We start from the raw sequence: 24,577 nt of genomic DNA, 5'->3' as shown, positions 1-24,577 counted from the left end.
AAGGAACAAACTATTGATACACACAACCGGATGAATCAAGGCATTATGCTGAGTGAAAGAAACAGACGCCAAAGCTCCATACTGTCTGATTATCCATCTGATATTCTTGAAAAAGCACAATGACAGGAGTGGACAGATCCATGTTCTCAGGGGATGGGCATGGCGGGGGAGGGGGAGACAGATGGACAGCCCACAAAGGGTGGTAGCGTGAGGGCATCTTTTGGAGATGGAGCCCTTCTGTATCTTGACTGTGGTGGGGAATCCCATGCCTTGCATTTGTCAAAACCCACAGAACTGTATACCATGAAGAGTAAATTTTGCTGTATGTGAATTTAAAAATAAATTTTTAAAAAGTCCTCCTTACTCTGCCCAGAGGACCTGGCTCAAACCCTCCTCACTTATAAAGCTCCACTGTCTCCTCTCCTCTGATTACTTCATGACCATGACCCTGAAATCACTACTTTTCCTGTCCTCTCACCTATATTTCTCCCTCTGTCCCTGTTTCTCTCTCTCTCTCACACACACACACACACAGCGTGCAACACTACCCATCCTTCAAAGTCAGCTCAAGTGCCTCCTCCTCTGAGAAGCCTTCCCTGACTCCTCCCAGCCCCATCAGAATGAATCACCTTTACAAGACACCCCCTCAGTGCTAGTCTGTGCTTCTAACTAGCCCTTCTTTAATCTTGCAGGTGTTCAGTGTTTGCTGTGCAGTCCATCTCCCATGCAGTATTGCAAGCCCCTTGAGGACACAGACCAGGTCTTCCATTCCACATTTCCCCCACTGCCCCTGGCACAGTGCCAGACACACTGTGGGTGCTCTGTGACCACTGCAGGCTGGCTGGGGGCGGGGGCAGGTGCAGGCAGAGGGGGCTGATGCCAAGAGAGGCAAGCAGGCAGTGTTGGGGCTGGCAGAGTCCTGAGGAGGGTATCGGAAGCCACTAATACAGCTCTGCTTCCTCTCTTGCATAAGCAGCAAGACTACTGCTTCAACCTCCAAGTGCTGGAAGTGACCTCACCCCCCATTCCAACATGAGGTCACACAATCTAAAACGAAGCATTTCGGAGGATCCTTCTGTTTCTTCCATGTCACGCAGCACATTTCCAAGCCCCAAGCAGGACAGCTGCTCGGGACATACCTGTCAAAGGATTGGAGCCTATCTTATACGGGTGCTGCCATTTCTTCTCACTTCCAGAAGGCGGGCCCTCTCTTCAGCAATAGATTAGGTCCATCTGATCTGAAGGCAATTTCATTTTGTAGAACTACCAGATATAGGCACAGCCTACCAGTAATGTACAGGGACTCTCCACGACTGGGTTTTTCCCAGCGTATCACAGGCCTCTCCCTCCAGAGTTTATGGGTCATTTACTTGATAAACACTTAGATGGTGTTTAGTATATGCCAGGCAAAAAAACTAAGTATATTACAAATATTAACTAATGTACTCTTCACGTCAGCAAGAGGTTGGTCCTATTAATATTATTTTCCTCATTTTGCAGAAGAGAATAAGCTACTGTGCAGTTAGATAACTTGTCCAAGGCCACATAGCTTGATAAGTGGCAGAAAAGGGATTCAAACCCAGGCAGGCTGGCTGTAATGCTATACTGTCTAAACACGAACCACTAGCCACACATGGCCATTCAGCACTTGAACAGCAGCTAGTCCAAATTGAGATGCGCTATTAAGTGTAAAATGCATGCTGGAATCCAAACAGTTTGTATGAAAAAAAATGTGAACTTCTCATGAACATTTTTTCACTATTGATGGTACAGTTAAGCGATAGTATTTTAGATACAGCTGTTTAAATTTTTTTTTTAATTAATGTTTATTTATTTTTGAGAGAGAGAGACCGAGTGCAAGTAGGGAAGAACACAGAGAGGGAGACACAGAATCGGAAGCAGGCTGCAGGCTGAGCTGTCAGCACAGAGCCTGACACAGCACTCAAACCCACACACCATGAGATCATGACCTGAGCCAAAGTTGAGCGCTTAACCAACTGAACCACCCAGCTGCCCTCAGACACAATTGTTTAATAAAATATATTATTAAAATTCATTTTACCAATTTCTTTTTACTTTGTAAAAGTGGCTCTAAGAGAACATAAAATGACATATCTGGCTTACATTGTATTTCTATAAGGCAGGACGGGTCTGGAGTCTGTGCTTATAGCCACTACCCCATGCTGTGCTCATCTTCCCCTGCCCCAGCCTCAGGGGTGCAGCCTGTCGCTAACACCTGCTCATGCAGCTTGTACAAAGGTGATGGGGAGCCAGGCAATAACTCCCACATCTCCTCATTTGGTCTCCTCAAACTGCTGGGACTGGACATTCCCACCTCACATTTCTCAGCCTTGCTTCCAGCTTTGGAGACAGCTTATCTTTACCTCCCTCCAGCAGGGATCCCAGAAGGTCAAGGTGGGAAAATATCTCCTTCATCGCCAGGGCAATCCCCACCTGCTGCATGCAGAGAAACTGAGGCCCAGGACCACATGGAGGAAACAGAAGCCCTAGAGGTCATCTGGTGCAATCTCCCACCCACTGGAGAAACTTCCTCCAAAGAAGACCTAGCAAGTTCTACCTACATCATTCTACATTATAAAACTCCACATAGGTCTATGTAGTACTAGAGTGAAACCGACTTCCGATCCCTTGGACCTGATCTGCTATTACTGCAAAGAGGGACTAACTTCTAGCAATGAGAAACGACAGCACGCTGAGGACTGCACAGGTTCCAACCCCCCCTTCACCAAGACACTCATAATATCTACAAGCTCAATACTGAATAGATCGGGGTGTATCTACCCCCCAAAACCAGACATGGTTCTCACTGTGACCAGAGCATCACAGAGCCTAGCAGACTATGGTTTTCCTTGATGCAGAGCCCCCGACCCCACTAGCCCACAAGCTCAGGGTTTAACGGGTGACAGGAAGAGTCAGGCTGACCTGGGTTCAAACTCCAACCCCAGCATTAATCTCTGGGTAACTTTTCTCCTCTTTTGTTAAAGCAAAGGTAAAAAAAAAAACCACGGGCACCTGGGTGGCTCAGTCGGTTATGGGTCTGACTCTTGATTGTTGCTTAAATCATCATCTGACAGTTCATGAGTTCGAACCCCACCTCGGGCTCCAAGCTAACAATGTACAGCCTGCTTGGGATTCTCTCTTGCTCTCTTTCTCTGCCCCTCCCCTGCTCACGCTCTTTCTCTCTCTCTCTCAAAAATAAATAAACATTAAAAAAAAAACAGGGGCGCCTGGGTGGCTCAGTCGGTTAAGCGTCCGACTTCAGCTCAGGTCACCATCTCGCGGTCCGTGAGTTCGAGCCCCGCGTCGGGCTCTGAGCTGATGGCTCAGAGCCTGGAGCCTGCTTCCGATTCTGTGTCTCCCTCTCTCTCTGCCCCTCCCCCGTTCATCCTCTGTCTCTCTCTGTCTCAAAAATAAATAAAACGTTAAAAAAATTAAAAAAAAAAACAAAAAAAAAAACAAAAAAAAACGGGGCACTTGGTTGGCTCAGTCAGTAGAGCCTGTGATTCTTGATCTCGGTGTTGTGAGTTCAAGCCTCATGTTGGGTGTAGAGATTACTTAAAAATAAAAATTTAAAAATTTAAAAAAAACAAAAACAAATCAGCAAACCCTATCTCACAGGGCTGCCATGAAAATTAAATGAAGTGATGTAGACAGAAATGTCTAGAACAAAGCTTGGCACCTGGTAGGCACTTAATAAATGCTCATATCCCGGGGCACCTGGGTGATTCAGTCGGTTAAGCATCCAACTTTGGCTCAGGTCATGATCTCACGGTGCGTGGGTTCAAGCTTCATGTTGGGCTCTGTGCTGACAGCTCAGAGCCTGGAGCCTGCTTTGGATTCTGTCTCCTTCTTTGCCCCTCCCCTGCTCGCGGTCGGTCTCTCACTCAAAAATAAACATTAAAAAATTCTTTTTTTAACTTGTCAGAATGGCTAACATTAACAACTCAGGCAACAACAGATGTTGGCGAGAATGCAGAGAAAAAGGATCTCTTTTGCCCTGCCGGTGGGAATGCAAACTGGTGCAACCATTCTGGAAAATGATAGGGAGGTTCCTCAAAAAATTAAAAATAGAACTACTCTACGACCCAACAACTGCACTACTAGGTATTTATCCAAGGGATACAGGTGTGCTGTTTCAAAGGGACACATGCACCCCAACGTTGATAGCACTATCAACAATAGCCAAAGTATGGCAAGAGCCCAAATGTCCATCGATGGATGAATGAATAAAGAAGATGTGGTATATATGTATACAATGGACTATTATTCGGCAATCAAAAAGAATGAAATCTTGCCATTTGCAACTACGTGGATGGAACTAGAGGGTATTATGCTAAGCGAAATTAGTCAGAGAAAGACAAATATCATAGGACTTCACTCATATGAGGACTTTAAGATACAAAACAGATGAACATAAGGGAAGAGAAGCAAAAATAATAAAAAACAGGGAGGGAAACAAAAACATAAGAGACTCTTAAATATGGAGAATAAACAGAGGGTTACTGGAGGGATTGTCGGAGGGGGGATGGGCTAAATGGGTAAAGGGCATTAAGGAATCTACTCCTGAAATCACTGTTGCACTATACGCTAATTAACTTGGATGTAAATTTTAAAAATCAATTAAATTAAAATTTAAAACAAAAAAAAATATTATTTTTAAATTTTTTTAAATCTTTATTTATTTTTGAGAGAGAGAGAGAGAGAGAGAGAGAGAGAGAGAGAGAGAAAGAGAGAGTACGAGCGGAGGGGAGGAACAGAGAGAGAGGGAAACACAATCTGAAGCAGGCTCCAGGCTTCTCTGAGCTGTCAGCACAGAGCCCAACACGGGGCACAAACCCACAAACTGTGAGATCATGACCCCAGCCGAAGTCGGACACCCAACCAACTGAGCCATCCAGGCGCCCCTAAACAAAAAAATTTTTAATAAATAAAATAAATGCTCATTTTCCTTCCCCTGCTTCATCAACCAAAACCCCAACTTTTTTTCCACAAGAATTGACAGTAAATTCCTATTATATATATATATATATAATTATATATATATATATATATATTCCAATTATATATATATATATATATATATATATATATATATAATTGATGCTCTGACCTTAAATGCAGGATTTTACATTTATATCTATTAGAGTTCATCTTGAGATAAGTGTACCTATTTAACATCACTCAACGTCAAGTAATTTTTAATGGCTAAAAATTGAACACAATTTTTAAAAATGTTCAGGAGTGTGCAGTTAAAGAAATTAAAGTGTATTCATATGAGGTAATATTATCCAGATCCTTACAATTATAGCTTTAAATTATTTATGATAGGGGATATTACTCACTACATAGTATTCAGTAGGAAAAAAACCAGGATAGAGTATAACTGCAATTATGTTAAAATACACAGATTTATTTGCATGAACACAAATTTAAAGGGACATATACCAAAATATTAACTGTGCTCACCTGAGTTGTGGCATGTACCAGTTTTTCTTGTTTAATTTATAAAAGTTGTCTACAATGAGTATGTATTAATTTTAACAGAAAAAAACATGGTTCTTCATTTCCTATTTCTGCTTAATCTCAGCATTTAGTTAATTAAGATGACTTTGAATCCTGGTTCTGTCATCCAATACTCTTGCTATCCTAGACACGCACAGAACTGACAGGGGACAAAACCAAAACGAGAGTTCTGTGGCATATCACTAGAGACTGCCCACTCCATGGTGACAAGAGCTCAGTATGAGTAGCCTGGACAGCCTTTCAACCAGTTACAAATCCATCTTACTGCTGCATCAACCAGATCCTATTTATTTCTCTTGAACCCAAGAAACCTTATTAGACTCAAAGTCCTTACTAAACGTTCTTCCATCTAAACTAGATTGTTTTTCCAAGACTTGGTAGGGTGACCCATGTGGGCTAGTAGCTATCTCGATGTCATTTTTGAAGGCCCCACATCAATAAGAAGCTTACCGGCCTGCCATTTCCTGGATCCCCATCTTGCCACATTGAAGAAATAAAACAGGACAACATTTATTATGTTGCTACCCTTACCTCTCCGCTCCCATTTGTCAGGGCTCCTCCCAGATCCTAGAGTGATTCTGTGGTCACTCCTGCAGTTGCTATCAGGACCCCAAAACCTGATCTGTAAGAACCTGGCCACCTGAATTCACAAAAGGCAACTCAGTGCAGTCTCTCACTTCTCCCAAAGCCTGTCTTAGCCCTCTTGCCAACTCTGTTCTTCCTTTACAGAGATAAAGGCAAGATAAGTGTGTTGTGCCTCCAAGAACATTCCACCACCTGCTTCAAGCAGGAATCTCCCCCTGCCTGTCCTGGTTGTCTTCTTGCTCTGAAGATGGCTTAAAAAAAAAAAAAAAAAAAAATCCCTTTATGTTGTCCAGCTGACCCAGGCCTGTTGCCTCCCCACCCAGAGCTCTGCCTACTGAACAAATTGCCTCCTTCGTCAACTATTACTCAAGGCTCAAAGCCAAGATGGAGACCAGCCAGGAAGAAACAAAACTAGACTTTTATTCAAGCCAGGACAATTCACGCAGACCTCTGAAGTGCTTGAAGGGAAGGGGAATTCATGGTTCTGGCAGGGGTCAGCTTGGCATGAGCTGACACTGGCAGACACCACAATACCTTTGCTGGTAAGACACAAAGCAGACGACTCCATCAAATAATGAGCTCAAAGCAGCTCAGGTTTCACTCTAAGTCAAGGGCCCCCTTGGAAGGAGAGGCCCACCCTATGTGTCATCGGCCCTACCCAGTGCCCTCTGCACTGCCCCCAACACCCTGCCTTTCCTTTCGGCCGGATATGCAACCCCATCCTGCAGGAGGGTCACCCTGCCTTAGCACAGCTCCTATTTCCTGCCCCTGGTGACTCCTCTGAAGTCCATTGTTCCCATGAAGTTTGGGTCAAAGGAAGCTGGGTCCCCACCCATGGGGGCCCGCCTACCCTCAGCTCAGCGAGGGCACTGGCCCACACCACAGGGAGGCAGGGCCCATCCTCCGGCCTTTCCAAGGGCCTGTATTACAGATAGGAGGGCACGGTACCTATCTTAGGGACTGGAGTTCCAGTGGAAATGTTCCCAAAGATCCAGTCGCTAGCAGCTGAAGGCTCCAGGACCATATCACCCAGGAGGTGACTCGAATCTCCCTAATATCTAAATGGAAAAACCAAAAGCAAGGGAAGAACTGTCATTTCAGAAGAGTTCAGGAAAAGCTCCAGAGTTGGAGACCGCACTGCCCAGTGACAAAGCCCTGCCCCCACCTCCACCTGGGCCCCTGAACTGGTTAAACCCCTGGGGGGGAAGGGGGGGGGGCAGGAGAGCAGCTGTTCAGCTCCAATTTCAGAGCTTTAAAGGGAGCTGTCCTCCGAACCCCTGCCAACAAAGGGTCACGGGGGGCAAAGCAAGACAGACAAGGTAAAGCCACCCTCACAAGCCCTGAATTTCCCACTGCCCCCAGACTGACCTCAACTACAGGAAAGGCAATGGAGCAGAGCTGGTGACCCGTGTCCTCCACTTCCACTGAGAAGGAGGAGAGGAGCCACGGATTAGGCAACAGGTATTGCTGTGTGACAGTCACCAGTACAAGACTCCAGAATGGAGGCAGAGGGAAGTTGCGACACTTGCATCCCAGAAAATCTAGAAAGATAAGAAGACCCTTCTCCACCTGGCTGAGTAATGTACAGACCAGAGAGGAAAAAGGAGGGTGCATTTAAAGACCCTTTGAGGGTCCCTTCCAAAGTTGGCATTCTCAGATTCTACAGTTCTGTGCTTTCTGCTGGGAAGGAGGGGAGAATTTCTGCTTCCTATCTGAGCCACAGGATGGGAGACATTGCCAAGCCAGACTGTTCCAGCCTCCACACCTGTTAGATGAAGTGGCTAGGGGGTCTGAGCATTGGGAGCCACAGAGCAGGAGACAGAATGCAAAGTGGAAACAAAATGGACTCTAGTCCCAGCTCTGTGACTCACCAGTTGTGCAATCTTAGGCAAGTTACTGTCCCACTAGGGGCCTCGGTTTCCCCATCTTTAAAATGAGGGAGTTAGAGGCTAACATTAGAGTATCCAATAATGTTCAGCAGATTCACCCTGAGGTCAAGGCAAAACTGAAATTAGAACAAAGGTGTTGGAGGACTGCCTGGGTAGCTCAGCTGGTTAAGCATCTGACTTCTGCTCAGGTCATGATCTCACAGTTCATGAGTTCGAGCCCTGCATCAGGACCTGCACTGACAACTCCGAGCCTGAAGCTGCTTCAGAGTCTGTGTCTCCCTCTCTCTCTGCCCCTCCTCCCCCTTCTCAAAAATAAACATCAAAAAAAAAAAAAGGAGTTGGAGACCCTGTGCCCCTGTGACAAAGCCCTGCCCCCACCTCCACCTGGGCCACTAGCTACCTTGGTTCCTAAGGATGACGAACATCACACAGGGCCTGGTCTATGGTAAATGCTCAGTTCATGTTTGCTGAGTAAACACAAATGAACAGGGCAAGGTTTGTCAAAGGGTATTCAGTGAAGTTCTTGGGGAAAAAAGAGGTTCCATGCTGAAATAAGCTTAGAAAACACTGGAGTCTGCAATACGCCATGCACTGTGCTAGATACTTGGCAAACAATGAATTTTCACAACAAACGTTTTAGATAGATATTAATTAACCCACCCTCCCATATTACTCATCAGGAAACTAAGCCTGAGGGCCTTAACAGTTGTGACTGTCGGGATTTGCACCCAGGTATGTCCAGTCCCAAGTCTGTACCCTTTCTATTCCATCAATGCTACCTTTAGACCCGGTGCCCTCAAAGCCCCAATCACACACCTGGTCAGGTGAGAGGGTGAGGTGGCTCCCACCAAAACATCTGCATCCTCAAGGTGCATGGAGGAGCAGCAACCAGCCCCCACCCTTCTGAGAGGATCTTGTTCCTTCCTTCCAAGAAATCCTCAACATTATGCCCCCCATCACCTTGTTGTAGGAATGAAGAAAGAACTCTGATTCCAGGTCTGCCTGTGCCCCCCCTCCCAACACCATCACATGCTGTGTCACTTCTGCCAATCTCCTGGACATCTGTGGCTCCCTCCCCACCCAGCTCCAACCTCTAAGATATTTCAAATGGGTAAATCCCAACTGGAGTTGGGGGGGGGGGGGGAGGGAAGCAAACACCCAGAAGGGTCTTCCCTAGCAAGTCAACTAGCAAGTCAGAGGCAGCCCTTCCCTCCCGGGTTGGTACCAAAGCATGCCTGCAGTTACCCCTCTCCCTTCCCACAGCCAAGTGCAGAGTGGTCTAGCAAGTTGTAAAGAACTAGGATTCTTCCATCTGACTGCTGGGGAGCTCCAAGGAGAGGTGGACCAGCAGAAAGTAGTTCAGGCTGGTATACATCCATTCTTCTTTGTCCTTGGGGCCAACTTGAAAAGCAGGGGCTACACACCCTTCAAGATTCAAAACGGTTTCCTCTGGGGGGGGGGGGGGGCGGGGAATCCTCCCCCACGAACATCCCCAGTTCTGTCAACAACCTGTCCCATCAGGGAAAGACAAAGATCTCCACTTCCTTTAGCCTTCTACCATCTTGCTCTGTGAAGTGTTTCAGGCAAGAACAGCACCCACTCTCCCTCAGAAAGACAGCTGCCTGGAAGAGGCGGGTGTGCACAGCTTCCTTCCAGCTCTGCCCAGGCCAGGGCGCATGCAGCCCGCGGACCGCACTCCCGAGCACCACGGTCCAATTATCCCTGCACACCTCACCAGAGACAAACTCTCTTGCCCACGGCCATGCAGGGAGGAAAAACAGTCATGCCCAGAACCAACATCCTCGCAGAAAAATACACACGCAGAGACGTAGCATTGCACAAGGGCTCAGAGACACTCAGACTTCCAGATAGGCAGCACTGCTCTCAAGTGTAAATACACTCACGTTCAACACAAACAAGGTGAGTCACATGTGAACAGATATCACCCTCACCTACACCCAAACCTAGGGAGACGGGACAGTCAGGCGGTCACATGAAATCATCCGACAGCCACCATGTGTGCCCGGAATCCCCTCTCCACACGTGTGCACGGAGGCTGTGTCCCTGGGAAACGTGCGCTTCGGGTCTGGGAGTTCTCCTCCCTGGAGCTAGTCCCCACCACAGAATACAACAGGCTTCTCAAGCCCCGGGGAGCTGGGGACCCTGCGGAGGGCTCTCCTCTTTCGCAAAGCCTCAGCACTTAAACCGGCCAATACACTACCTCCAGGGCTCGCTCTTCCAAGTCGGAAAAGGGCCCGGCAGAAAAGAGGCATGGGTGCTGGGTCTCTCCGACCGCCGCTGCTCTCGGTTCTGCTTCTGGGCCTTTCGGCTTCCGGGACCCCCTTCCCGCGAGCCCCGAGCATCCACCCCCGGCCCGGCCAGAGGTCCGCGCCGCCTCCACGTGCCGGGAGAGCTCCTCACGCACCGCCGACGCCGGCCCTCGGGCGAGGTCCTGGAGTCCCCGCGCCGCGCCGCAGCCTTACCGGTCCCAAGGTGCGGGGAAGGGGGGGGCGGAGGCGCTAAGCCGGCTCCACGGGGTCCGCAGCGCGCGCCAACTCCTCGCCGAGGTCCCGAGGGCGGCGACGGCACTGCGGGACGACAGGGGTCAGCGCGCGCGGCCCCGCGGCGGCCCGGGCCACCGGCCGGGCAGGGAGGAGGGCGGGCGGCCGCCGGAGCCCACCCCGCGCCGGCCCGCACGCGCTTCGCCGCCGCCGGGGGGCTGGCGCGCCGAGCCGAGCTGAGCCGAGCGGAGCGGAGCGCGCCGAGGGAGGAGTTTTCCCAGAATGGGACTGACGGGAAAGCACGGGAGCTCCCTATTCCTGGAGGAGTGAGTCAACGGGCGAGAGGAAGGCAGCTCGGGGGCCGGCGGCGGAAGGGAGGGCAGCGGGGGCGCGGGCCGGGCCGGGAGGTCCGGGGCGGGAAGGGCGAGGGGGGGGAAGAAAAGAGCGGCGGCGCACGCGGCTGAGGGGGCCGGCGGGGCGGAGGGGTGGGGGCGCGCGGCGGGGCGGCGGCGGGGCGGGCGCCACTCACCTGGGGGACGCGGCCGCGGGCGGCGGGAGCCGGGAGCTCGGGCCCTGCCCGCCCCCTGGCCTGGAGTTTGAAAGGAGGAAGCCTGGAATGTGCGGAATGAGGGCTGGTATGAGATGCGCGCAGCTGAGGGAGGGAGGGACCCGGAGGGAGGGGCGGCCCTGCCCCCGGCCCCTCGGGGAGGAGACTGGGTGGGGGGGGGGGGGAGGGGGAGGGGGGAGCCGGGCGGGGGCGGGGCCGGCGGAGGAGGGGAGGGGCGCGCGCGGCGGGGCGGCCGGACTGTTGTGGCGCGGACCCCTCCGCTGGGACCCGGCCTCCGCTGGGACCCGGCCTCCGCTGGGACCCGGCCTCCGCCGCTCCCCCGCACCCAGACTTTCCCTTGGATCTCTCCGCTGCGACTCTGTTCCTCCTCCCCGAGCCCCCCGGTTCCTGCCTTTCCTGGCCGAGTCTCCGACTGCCTTTCCCAGGAGCTGAAAACCTTCCCCGTAACCGGGATGGGGGGTCCTGTAGGTGGCCCCGCCACCCTCGGCGTCCCCGGTTGCCGGCTGGCGCCTCTCCGCACAAGTCCCTGGGAGGCCGGGGGAGGGGCGGGCGCCCGACGCGCAGGAAGGGCTGCTCCCTTCCCCGCGGCTCCCACCAAAGGACACTCGCCCCGGGGAACCAGGAAGCAGGAACTCCCGGGCTGTAGTCCCAGATCCGCCGCCAATGCCCCCACGCGCGCTCTCCCTTGCATTGGTCCTTTCGGTCGTTGTCCCGTGGCCCCGGCAGATCTGTCACTACCAAGAGCAAAGCACATGGGGAGAGGATATTCGATGTGAAGTACGTGTGGTGCGAGGAGCCACCTTTTGGGCTCAGTAACTGAATGAATCTTTATCCAACATGTATTATGTGGCCACCAGATGCTGTGAGAACAAAAATGAAAATACGACTTAAGCACCTGCCCTCGAAGAGCTTATAATTTAGCTGAGAAGACTCCATATATAGAAGAGCATTACCACAAAGTGGGAGTCTGGGTTTGAAACAAACATGCCAGATAGTTTAGTCTCTTGTTGGGGAGAGGGGTACTGGAAACGCGTTGGGCTCCTGTTTGGCATTGGTTTAAGGCAGTATGTTATCACATACCTCTGTCACTCACCTTGTTGGAAGGTTGAAACCAAAGGACTTTTGGCTTTTTCCAAAAATCAGATCACTGGGGATCTGATCACTGGGGAACATTATCACTTAAGCTTGTATTGCAGTGTTTGCCCAGATCTTATCTCCCTTACCAAATAGAAACTTCTTTGAAGACAGAGTGAATGTCTGATTTATCTTATCTTTCACCCAGCACCAGTTTGGTGCCTGGGATAGATAAGCACATAATAAATGTTTAATAAGTGGAAACAAACAAAAAGCTACCACAGGGGAGATTGAACAGAAAGTGCTACAAATGCCGAAGTTGTTTCCAAGAGAGGTGTTCCAGAGGTGTTTTGAACAATGAAAGCATGGCAGGAGTAAGTATCCAGCCTCACAGGATGAAGACTTTGAAGGAAGCAGCTAAGCAGCTCTCATTTGGTTCCATAAATTCTGGTATGCTTATTAAGTAATGAGTCACATCACGGCTTGGTCACACCTCATATGTTTAAAAAGACTGCCATACAAGACAGTATTAGGCACCAAGGGAAGTACAAACTGTAAACACTGGCTCTCTAATGGAATAATTATTTGTTGAATGTCTATTGACTTTGAGCACCATGCTAAGTGCAGATTCAGGTCCCTGCCCTCAAGAAGTTCACAGTCCAGGTAAGAAGGCAATTATACAGAGCTCAATGGAAGCCCAAGGGAAGGAACAGTGAATTCCAAGTTATAGATGTTACATTTGCTCCAGCTCTTAAAGGGCAAATGAGAACGTACCAACTCGAGGGTGGAAAACCCACAAAGGTATAGGAGCACGTACACACGGGGTGTTTAGGAAAACTGGTGTGCTGGAGGAAGAGGTTACAAATAAGTGGGTGCCAGGTTGTGAAGATCATTATATACCATGCTGAAGAGTTTGGGCATCAGAAAGGCCCTTTAGACAAAGGTGTGACACGATCAGTACCATTAGAAAGACCCCTCTGGCAACAATGTCTGGCGGGATTGGAGAGTCAAGATACCCTAAACTCAGGCAGTGCTCCTGAGTTTAAGGATGAGGGAAAGGCTCTTAGAAACAGCCCAGAGGCAAAATCAACAAGAATTGGTAACTAGGCTGGCTGTGAGGGTGAGAGAGGAAACCAGAATCACTAAGCTTTGTCAACTGAACAATTGGTGGTGCCATTCACCGAGATAACAATTCAAACACAAGAAGAAATAGGTTAGTTGGGAGCTGAGTCCAGCCAAGGTTCAGAGGGTTTAGAGGAAGACAGGACAGAGTCCAGAATGGAGACAATAAAGCAACCTTGAAGTATCACATCCAACCCAGATTGCTGAGAGGAAATTCAGAGCTCAGACTGGCTTATTCCCCCCAAATCTTAACTATCCAAGACCCTAAGTGATCCAGGCTGGAATAGTGTGCCTTCAGGACCTCAGCCTCCTGGTCCACACCCTTACAGGCTAGGGAGCTCTGTGTCTTCAGGAATCCCACTTCCCAAGCTTTTGTGGTCCCTTTAGGTAGAAGAAAGTTCTCAGACATGGAAATTCCGAAGATTCAAGACTAGCAGTGATTTTACATACTTGCCCTGCCCTTACCAAGGGTATGTACATTTCTTAAGGGACAGGACCCTCTTTCACTGACCCTCAGGAATGAATCTGTTGGTGGAAGTATTGCATCTGTCTGGATCAAGCTAGAAGAGATGCATGTGACTCCCCTCAAATGACATCATATAATCCACAGCTCACCTCACTTCTTAGCAATCCAGGCCACTCTACCTGGTCCTACAAATGGCTCTCACCCAGGGCTTGATGTTCAGTAGCGCAGAAAGAGGAGGGCAGGGGTGTGGTCAGAGCTGGTTTTCACGTGGGAAGGCTATTTGTGTTGTCTGTACTCCAAAATTATAGTAAAAAATTTTATTAATTACTATTATCACATGTTGTTTGGTATTATTTCCACTCCTTTAATAAATTTTGTTTTTCCAACCCACATGGTCATGGTTAAACAAATTATCTATATGTGTTAAACAAATTCAACCACATCTATGTGATGGAATTCTTTTCAGTTATTAATAACAAGATTTTTAAAAATAATCCAGACAAACATTGGTCATGATATAATGAATGGAAACATGGATTCTAAGAGCAGTATATGTGGGATGATCCTGTCTTTGAAAACTAAATTGAAAAGTGTTGGAGAATGACGGGTTAAAGGTAAACAGGATCTTTTTTTAATTTTCTCATTTTTATTCTTTATTTTTTTTACTGAAAAAGACTTGACACACAATGTTACATTAGTTTCAAGCATTTTTTTATTTTCTTCTTTATTCTATATTTTATTTTCTTTATTCTTCTTTCTTCTATATACAACAAATTTTATAATCAGGGAGAAAAATGTGACTAGAACCCTTCCCTAACTTCTCCACATCTTTTTTTAAAAAAAACACCCACTACTGGATTTAATGGCCTCATAAGAAGTTGACCAGGAAAAGATTGTTCCCGCGCCTTTAGGTAAGAGGCATCTCTACTGTTTTTCGGATATCTTCAAAGCATACCCTCGCCCCCCTTCAACACTATCACGTGGCTGACCCCTACCGTGGTTGTGGTATCCATGACTCAGGTTCCTTTTCTTTTTTCACTTCTCCATACTACACATCTATTTGCTTTCCCTGAAGAAGACTTTTCATTCCATATCAGCTGGACTGCATCTTGTGTTTTGGAGAACAAAGCAGACCTTTAGCAAAGGTGTTTGGAGTCTTTCTCTTTCAATAGAATAAAAGTAGCCTATAATTTGATAAACATAATATTCGTTGCTATCTCTTGTCAAAGAGAAATGTGGAAGAGAATGGACTCTGGGTCTATCTAGGAAACAATGTACACTTATGGGCTGAATTGTGCCTCCCCCAGACTCGCATGTTGAAGCCCTAATCCCCAGGATTCAAAATGTGAGTGGTTTGGAGATAATGTCTTTAAAGAGGTGATTAAGTTAAAAAGAAGTCTTTAGGGTGGGCCCTAATCCCATCTGACTGGTGTCCTTATGAGAAGAGAGATTAGGAAGGACAAAGACAATGCACAGAGGGGACCACGTGCAGACACAAGATGAAGATAGCCAACTGTAGGCCAAGGGCAGAGACCTCAGGAAAAACCAAACATGCCAACCTCTTGATCTTTGTCTCCTAGCCTCCCTCCCAAACCTCGAGGAATAAATTTCTGTTTAAGCCACCCAGTCTGTGGTATTTTGCTATGGCAGTCTTGGCAAACCAATACAGTGTATTTACAGACCAAAACAAACCATTGGTTCCCAGAGACCAGAGGTTGGGGCCTTTCCCACCCAATTCTCAAGTGAGAGTGTTTCTCTGAGGTTCCCAAGGGATCTTTAGGATCAGATATCCAAAACTTCCAGGAAAAAAAAATCAAAAGGAAAGAAAAGCTTTCTCCAGTGTTATTCAGCTAAAATTTTCATTTTTGGTAGCTATTGATTCAGTATCTTGAAATGAAAGTTAACATAAGTCATGTCTTATAACCTTACCCAGGGAGCTAAATAATCTGGGTTCAACAGCTGAGGCATATCCTGATTGTGACCTTGGGCATACTTAGACCAGGAGCCTCGGTGTCCTCGTCACTCATGTTTTCACTCCACATTTATTGAACATGGATGATGTCCTTGGCACTGTGCTAGGTAAGCACTAAGGAGAAACGGAGGAAAGTTCATCATCCCTCCAGATGCTGACAGTCTAACGAGGGAGGTACAAGAGGAGCAACTTCCACATGGCAGAAGGGTAGAGAGTGACCTTTAGACCTGAGGTTGAGATTTCTGTGCACCCGTGCTCTCCAACAGAACTTTCTGCAACAGTGAAGTGTTCTTTATGTGCCCTGTCTGATGGGGTGGTCACTAGCCACTTGCGGCCACTGAGAACTTGAAATGTAGCTAGTCTGACCAAAGAACTGACTTTTATTTTGATTATGTTAAATTTGAATAACTGAACAGCACAAGTGGCTATGGTGTTGGCCAGCATAGCCATGGACCACCCTCAAGGAGATGCTCAGCAAGCAGTCAGGGGACAGTTGCAGAGCAAAGGGGAGAATTCAAGGCTGTGGGAGGCACCAAGTGTAAAGGGGTAACGTTGTGGTAGTTACTGAGTATGGGGAGTGAAAAAGAAGAAGATTACAATAGGTAACATGGTCCCTGGAACACTGCTTGTATTCAAAACAAGTTGATAAAATTTCTTTTTTCACCTCCTCCCCTGATAAAATTTCTTAATGTGCAAATTGTCCATGTATAGGGGATTAGTTGAAAACACTGTGGTACTTCCCACAGTGAAATACTGTGGTGCACAAGCAAGTATAAGGCCTGCATTTACTGATCTGGAATTATCTCCAGTGTAAGTAAAAAAAAGCAAGCTATCGAACTGAGTATATAGTATGCTACCTTTTGTGCACAAAGATTGGGGAATTACAAATGCGGGGTTTTAAAAATTTTTTTAATGTTCATTTATTTTTGGGAGAGAGAGACAGAGCATGAGCAGTGAACGGGCAGAGAGAGAGAGGGAGACACAGAATCTGAAGCAGGCTCCAGGCTCTGAGCTGTCAGCACAGAGCCTGACACAGGGCTTGAACTCATGAGCTGTGAGATCAGGACTTGAGCCGAAGTCAGATGCTCAACCAACTGAGCCACCCAGGCACCCACAAATGCATTTATTTTTGCATAAAGATACACTAGAGGGAAATTAAAAATAGTTAACTACAGGAGGAAGGCAGGGCAAGGGAAAAAGGGGACAGATATGGGAAGAGGCTTTAATTGTAATTTTTATTTTTTTTAACTATAGTGTTTAAAGTTTCTTTTGGACCATATGAAATTATTAATATTTAAAATTTGTGTCTCTATGTATCTGATATAGAATATAAAATTGACTAAAGACAAAATCAGGACATGTTTTTTAAGGTCCTATTTCTATCATATGTATGTATTTTGTCCTTAAGTGTATTTGTGCCCTAGAAATTGCATATCCACCTCATTTTTCTTAATTTTATTTTTTATTTTTTTTTAATTTACATCCAAATTAGTTAGTATATAGTGCAACAATGATTTCAGGAGTAGATTCCTTAGTACCCCTTACCCATTTAGCCCGTCCCCCCTCCTATAACCCCTCCCATAACCCTCAGTTTGTTCTCCATATTTATGAGTCTCTTCTGTTTTGTCCCCCTCCCTGTTTTTATATTATTTGTGTTTCCCTTCCCTTACGTTCATATGTTTTCTCTCTTAAAGTCCTCATATGAGTGAAGTCATATGTTTTTTGTCTTTCTCTGACTAATTTCACTTAGCATAATACCCTCCAGTTCCATCCATGTAGTTGCGAATGGCAAGATTTCATTCTTTTTGATTGCCGAGTAATACTCCATTGTATGTATATACCACATCTTCTTTATCCATTCATCCCTCGATGGACATTTGGGCTCTTTCCATACTTTGGCTATTGTGGATAGTGCTGCTATAAACATGGGGGTGCATGTGTCCCTTCGAAACAGCATACCTGTATCCCGTGGATAAATGCCTAGTAGTGCAATTGCTGGGTCGTAGGCTAGTTCTATTTTTGGTTTCTTGAGGAACCTACATACTGTTTTCCAGAGTGGCTGCACCAGCTTGCATTCCCATTACCTCATTTTTAAAATCTTAATCTAAATCCTAGCCCTCCTCTACCTGCCACTCTCTCTCGGACCATTCTTCCTCCCTAGTCTTACTGTCCCCAGACTACAGAATAAAGAGAACTACTGGATTATTCTTTGAATCTTTGAAAATCATGATAAGGGACAGAATCTAGGTAGATAGTAAGTACTTAACTAGATGTTAACACTCTGAGGCTTGAAAACCTCTATATTAAACGAAAATGTTTGATAAAAGGTGGTAATAGGCCAGAAAAAACCCCACTCCCACATGGGCCCCTGCCACCTTTGTGCTTTCTGGGGCTTATTCTTTTCTTGCCCTCCAGATGCCTGGGCCATAGCCCTAGAAGGTAACATGCAAAGGAGCTTGGGCCCGATGGACCAAAAGACTAGGCAGAGCTGTAAAAAACGTTGGAGGCCCATTTCATATTTGAAGTGTTTCCAAAATTTCCATTAACATCAGGGTTTTTTGTTTGTTTGTTTGTTTGTTTGCCTAGGCTGTTCCTTCAAGTAGAAATGGAGAGATGGGTACAAAGAAAGGAATGTAAGGTAGGATCAGGGCTGAGACTTGAACCTGGATGTTTAGTTTCCCAGTTAAACTGTGTTTTTCTTTCCTCTCCTCATAGTCCCTAGAAAACCATCTATAGTCTATGATGCATAGACTATATGCAATCTATGAGTGCATATAAACCATTTTGTATAACTGCATGGCTAGCAGAATTATCTGGAATGTATTGCTCCACTTTGAAAGGATGTTAATAGAAGTGATATTGATATTTATGTGCCAAATCCTGGGCATTTAAAAAAAATTTTTTTTACACTTATTCATTTTTGAGAGACAAAGAGAGACAGAGCACAAGCAGGGGAGGGGCAGAGAGAGAGGGAGACACAGAATCTGAAGCAGGCTCCAGGTTCTGAGCTGTCAGCACAGAGCCTGACATGGGGCTCAAACTCACAAACCGCGAGATCATGACCTGAGCTTAAGTCAGAGGCTTAACTGACTGAACCACCCAGGCACCGCCCCGCCCGCCCCACCCTGCTCCTGGGCATTTTACCTGGAATACCTCTACGGCTTCTAAACTCCAGAAATATTACTGTTCTCAAACCTTTAAAAGACTCACACCGTATCACAAGGGTGCTTAGTAAATATGTGGTAATAGGGACTAGTCGTTACAGTCACTGAGCCCTTTGTAACTTCCTCTTCTGGATTACAGAATCAGTTTTAGTCATTTTAATGTACTTGTAATGTACATCCTTAGTCAGTAGGTGGTGCCATGAACCCATCTGTGGTTTAAGGCTTGCCTAAGTTCTGAGCATCAATGGCAAATCCTCCATTTATTGTGGTTTCCCTGGCTTTTGGTGGATGAGAAGAGTGTGTGAGACTTTTAAGGAATGTACATTGACCAGGATAGCTAGGTGAAAAGCAGGAAGAAGAGGCAAAACAATCCATTATGCAATTGGTCAAGAAATGTGTCTGAGGGGGTGGGACAGGATCTGGCCAGTCCTTGGCAAGCCCCTAGCTGGGAAGATGAAAGGAGGGCTATAGATGGGAGTAAAGCAGCTATTAGACATATGGCATGAGCACACAGGCAGGAGCCATTCTATCTAGAGGGGGATCTGGAGGCTGAGGGAAAGGGCAACTTGCAACACCCCAGGTTTTCTCAGTGGAGCAAGATGTCTCCAGTGGTTAGGGAAAAGCAGTTCTGAGGTTTTGCACGTCCTTAGCATCCGACCCTGTCTCTCCCACATCATGTACCCCTGCCATTTCAGAATCTCTCACCAAAGACACATTGAGAATCTCCCCTCTCCAGTTCCTTAGTTTAAGCATCCATGGTCCTTTCCTGGGGTATCTGGCACTCCTCTCAGAAGTATCATCAGCTACGAAAGGCATAAAGCTGTCCATGAGGTAACCAGAGTTCAATTCAAGACACAAGTAGATGGACCTCCACACTGTTACCAGATGAGTGGGGGAACCATACGCAAGAATTGAAGATCATATCAAAATCTCTCAATCTATAGATGAGGAAAGGGGCACATGGCAAATTATTGGCAGAAAGGGGGCCAGAACCCTGGGATTTGGCCTCAATCAAACCATCCCTTCATTTCTGTACCTGTAATGCTATCTAAAGGAAGTGAATTGATGCTAGTTGTGTGATCTACTAAACTTCTGATTAAAAAGAACCTTTTGGGGGCACCTGGGTGGCTCAGTCAGTTAAGTGTCCAACTTCAGCTCAGGTCATGATCTCGTAGTTTGTGAGTTTGAGCCCTGCTTTGGGCCCTGTGCTGACAGTGAGGACCCTGCTTGGGATTCTCTCTCTCTTCCTCTCTCTCTCTCTCTAAATAAATACAACTTAAGAAAAAAGAACCTTTTAAAGGCCTGTTTTAGATTTTTAAAAAAACACTTGCTAATATCTTTCATGTCAGTGACCATTGATATTATTCCTGGTCACAAAATTGTGTCACAAATGATGTTTAGCTAGCCACGCACTTTAACCAAAAAGAACCACGTGAAAAAGAAAAACCAAGCTCTAAGAATTAAATTCTGACTCCAGCTCTCCTCCTAATTTTTAGGCACTTCCTGCTTCCTTCCACATGACTCATTTTCACTATGACACTGATAAGAGCAGGAAGGCCTGGTAAAGATTTGTGAGCACATTTTTTTTCAAATTGTCTCTATAAGGTGGCTCTAAAATGTGAACATGCAGAGGCAAGAGATAGGGTCTATTTCGGTTTTAGATATTTAATTTGTTTTGCTGCTGAATCAGTAAGCAGTACCAATGAAGAAGATCCAGGAGGCCGACTGGTGCAGGTTATCTACAACAATATAAAATCCCACCCTTCTGTGGCCCCCTCTTTGTTCAGTTCTTGGCCCCATCATGTATCTAGAAAATTCTTGGCGTCATGAATATGATGAGTCTAGACAGTCTCTAGAATACAAACTTCTGAGTCTGCAGACTCCTGCTGTCCTGGGATGAGCTGATTTACATGATGAAAACGATTATTACAGGGGCGCCTGGGTGGCTCAGTTGGTTAAGCATCCAAATCTTGATCTCGGCTCAGGTCAAGATCTCACAGTTTGTGGGATCGAGCTCCACATCAGGTTCTGGGCTGAGTGTGGAACCTGCTTGGGAATCTCTGTCTCCCTCGCTCTCTGCCTCTCCCCCACCCATGCCTTCTCTCTCAAAATAAATAAACTTAAAAAAAAAAGAAAATGATCATTACAGAACATGACTGCAAGAACTCTGTAAGGGATAGGACTTTGCAAAGAAGACGATGACACATTTTTATATAAATTATTTTTATTTCTGTAGCATACAAAAGGTATAAATATGATTTATGTAAAACCAATCAGCTGCACGCTTAAGCAGAAAGTACAAGGAGCTGGGGGATAGATGTCTCTGAGCTGAACAGAGAGGAGGAAGCAGGATTAGATCCAGTAGTCCCATCAGGCTCCCTTTCCCCAGACACTGTCATATACGCAACCGGAGAGAAGTGAACAGCTTTCTGTTTTCAACAAGGGTTGATCGGACAGTCCACCAGGACGGTGGTGCCAGAGGCCTGAAGGGCTTTAGGGCACTTCTATGAATGAGGCACTTGATAGGAAGCATGCCTGAGATGGAAACCAGCCATGTCAAAACCAAGCAGATAGGATTTGCCAGCGGGGGATGAGTAAAGAGTCTTTTCATCTCCCACATCTCTTTCCTTCCCATTGCTATTTGATGTGGAGCAAGGAACAACAGGAAGCGGGGACGAAAAGGAAGTCCACAGAAAGGAAATATGATGGACCAACAGCCACTGATCCCTTGCCCCACGCTGGCCAACAGCTCAGTGCACACTGGGAGTTGAACAATGCTGAATGTAGAACTCACAAAGTTCTTGGATTCTCAAAATTCAGATGCATTCTGAGACTGGTGAACTGGTAGCAAGCAGAGTCATATGGTTTGTTGGGAGGTGCTAACAATCTGAAAGACTTGGCAAAACTCTTATGATCTGTGAGGAAAAGTGACAGGAGTGTGATCTCTACCAATGAACCAGGCTTTAGGGAGCTGATAATATTTAGGTTAAGAAGAGAGGCCCAAAGCTCCACCTAACTAGGTCCACAGAGCTCAGAGTCAGCTAGCTGGTCCTCACCAAAGCCTCCCTGCCACCTCTCTGCACAATGACAACAAGTTTCGAAATATAATGTTCTCTTACCTCTTACATGGTCTATAGGGGTGTGTGTCCCTTTATACTAATGGCTCCATGTAATAGAGCTGTAGGAAGCACTCCTGGATTGGAAATGAAGGCAACTGTCAAATCACCCTGTCTTAACTAGACTAAGTCACCCCTAGACTTTATGCTTTCAGCCTAAACTGAAATTAAGACAACTGCATACGTTTCTCACATCCCTGATCACAACAAGTTTGGCCACAGCCACTTTGAGATTGCTGCTGGCCGACCTACTCTGAGGGAAGAAAGGGAAGAGGGGGACTGTGACATCAGTGCCTTCCAAGCCCCAGGGGGAAAGTAAGCTAGCCCCACCAAAGAAATACCACACTCCCTCTGATAAAGGCAGTGCAATGCCCGATTTATTTCCTAGTGAGCAGAACTTCTTCCCATAGGGAGGGTAAAGTGGCTGGCACTGGCTTCCCCCATGGGTACTTCAGGTAGGACAGCAGAATTAAGCCACCTGTGTGGACTCAAAATGATCACTAATGGGGGGTTTTCCCAGTTCTGAGGGTAAATGATGCTCTGGAAACGACTGTCACCAAAACAAGGTAAAAGCAAGGCTTACTTAATAACAACAACAAAAGGTAAAATAAAAAATTTTTTAACCCCCACGTTGGGCATAATACTTGAAAAAAAATTTTTTTAAATAAATTTTTAAGGGGTACCTGGCTGGCTTAGTCGGTAGAGCATGTGACTTTTGATCTCAGGGTCATGAGTTTAAGCCTCACGTTGGGCGTAAAACTTACTTAAAAAATAAAAAATAGAAAAATAAAAAACAGGTAAAAGCTATATGGATGTAGCCTTTTCAGATCCAATTTATGGGACCGTTGCTTCCCAGAGATATGCATTTCCCACTCATATGTTGTCATGACCACGGGCCCATTCTGGAAGATGCCCAGGTAACTTACAGAAATATACCTGGAGCAGGGGTCAGCAAACTATGGCCCACAGGCCAAATCTGGCCTGCTGCCTGTTTTTGTTAATGATGTTTCAGTGGAACACAGCTGCACTCATTCGTTTATGAGCTGGCCATGCCTGTGTTTGCAATACAACAACAGAGCTGAGCAGCTGTGAGAGCCTCTCTGACCATTTACAAAAACAGTTTGCAGACTGAAGACCGAAGGCAATTTAGGGAACTATCCCACTCAGGAAAGGTCTTCAAGAAAAAAGACCCAAGTATTTACTCATTAGAACCTGATTCTAGCTGTACATTTCCAAGCACAGGACATCGGACCCTTGAGGGCACAGAATCTGTTGGGCAATAACTTCCGGAGTCGCCAATGTGCCCTGAACAAGAAGCTCTCTGTGCTTTGAACAATCTGTCCCCCACGTTAAGCTGTGATCCCTGACCAGGTCCGTGAAACCCAGAGAAGTTGGGTGCATGTGTACATATACGCATGTGTATGCACATGTACCTATGTACACATGCACACGTGTATGTACACATACATACATACAGGGATTACTCCCAAAGGGGCAGGCAGTCACTCTTCAGTCCTGGGGCAAAAGCAAAGGAAGTGACTCAAAGCTGTGAGTGAGAAAACTCAGCCCTTTTTCTTTCTCTTATTCACATGCTAGCTTGCTGTCAAAGCTGGAAAGTCCAATGGCAAAGGCCTGAAGTGCACACAGTGGGTAGTTGTAGTCCAGGGTGAACACATCGTCTGCCACACGTCCAAACTGCATGACTATGTAGTCAGCTAGGAAAAGAAAGAAATTAGGACATTAGAAAATAGTGGGGCTGTACTGGGGAAAAGCCTATGAAAGATACAGGGAAAAAATCCTTCAAATCGATCAGTTAATCACCAAGTCTCTTTAAAATGGGAAACTTTGAGAAGGATGGAAAGAGGCATTGACAAGAGTATCTGCTAACCATGAGCCAAGCTTCTATTACTATTCCTCTCAAATACAGAGAGCAGGAGACCACTCATGACTAGCATGACAGGACAAGAGGAGGGAACAGTACAAGCTCCAAGGACCAGAGTTTGAATGAGGGTCATTTGCATCTGCTTCCCAAACAGTGGTTCAGAAGTTTTACTCTAAAGGGCTGCCTGGGTGGCTCCGTCGGTTAAGCATCTTCTGACTGTTGATTTCAGCTCGGGTCATGACCTCAAGGTTCATGAGATTGAGCCCCACACAGGACTCCAAGCTGTCAGCACGCAGAGCCTGCTTGAGAGTCTCTCTTGTGTGCTCTCTCTCAAAAATAAACATTTTTTTTAAAAAAGAAGTTTTATTTTAAACTACACTTCAATCTTTCCAAAGAAATCATTTCTTTCTTAAATAATTTTCCCCTGGGGGTGGGTGGGGGGGTACCTGGGTGGCTCAGGCGGTTGAGCAACCAACTTTAGCTGAAGTCATGATCTCATGGGTTGTGAGTTTGAGCCCTGCATCAGGCTTGCTGCTGTCAGTACGGAGCCCACTTCAGATCCTCTGTCTCCCCTCTCTCTCTGCCCCTCCCCAGCTCATGCTATTTCTCTCAAAAATAAATAAACATTTAACTAATAATAACAATAATTCTCCCCTGGGCAGAACTTCCTGTCAATGATAGGAAGTGCTCATTT

At 46.5% G+C, this 24,577-nt stretch overlaps 2 protein-coding genes and 1 non-coding gene across 15 annotated transcripts in view; 1 reads left to right on the top strand and 2 right to left on the bottom strand.

The window, feature by feature from the left end:
- TEAD4 (TEA domain transcription factor 4) overlaps positions 1-11,127 on the bottom strand; it is a 70,402-nt gene extending 59,275 nt beyond the window's left edge. For 5 of the 8 annotated variants that reach the window (XR_006219751.1, XR_006219752.1, XR_006219753.1 and 2 more), the window contains exon 1: positions 10,240-10,424. Coding sequence is in view for 3 of the 8 variants with exons in the window: in XM_042991577.1 (XP_042847511.1) it covers positions 10,240-10,381 (142 nt within the window). In the remaining 5 variants the exon portion in view is untranslated. Of the gene's footprint in view, positions 1-7,077; positions 7,188-7,497; positions 7,705-10,239; positions 10,425-11,048 lie in introns of those variants that run through there. The other 3 variants (XM_042991579.1, XM_042991580.1, XM_042991581.1) reach the window with 3 other exon arrangements.
- Positions 11,128-22,682: 11,555 nt separating this feature from the next.
- TRNAK-UUU lies at positions 22,683-22,755 on the top strand. The gene has a single exon. It is a non-coding gene; the product is annotated as a tRNA-Lys (tRNA).
- Positions 22,756-23,548: 793 nt separating this feature from the next.
- Positions 23,549-24,577, bottom strand: part of TULP3 (TUB like protein 3) — a 64,147-nt gene continuing 63,118 nt past the window's right edge. For all 6 annotated transcript variants that reach the window (XM_042991572.1, XM_042991568.1, XM_042991570.1 and 3 more), the window contains one exon: positions 23,549-23,716. In XM_042991572.1, coding sequence (XP_042847506.1) covers positions 23,583-23,716 — 134 coding nt within the window. In that variant the 3' untranslated portion in view covers positions 23,549-23,582. The remainder of the gene's footprint in view (positions 23,717-24,577) is intronic.

This window comes from Panthera tigris, chromosome B4 (genome assembly GCF_018350195.1).
Source record: "Panthera tigris isolate Pti1 chromosome B4, P.tigris_Pti1_mat1.1, whole genome shotgun sequence".
NCBI classification, from domain to species: Eukaryota; Metazoa; Chordata; class Mammalia; order Carnivora; family Felidae; genus Panthera; species Panthera tigris.
This window is presented reverse-complemented; position numbering and strand designations above follow the sequence as displayed.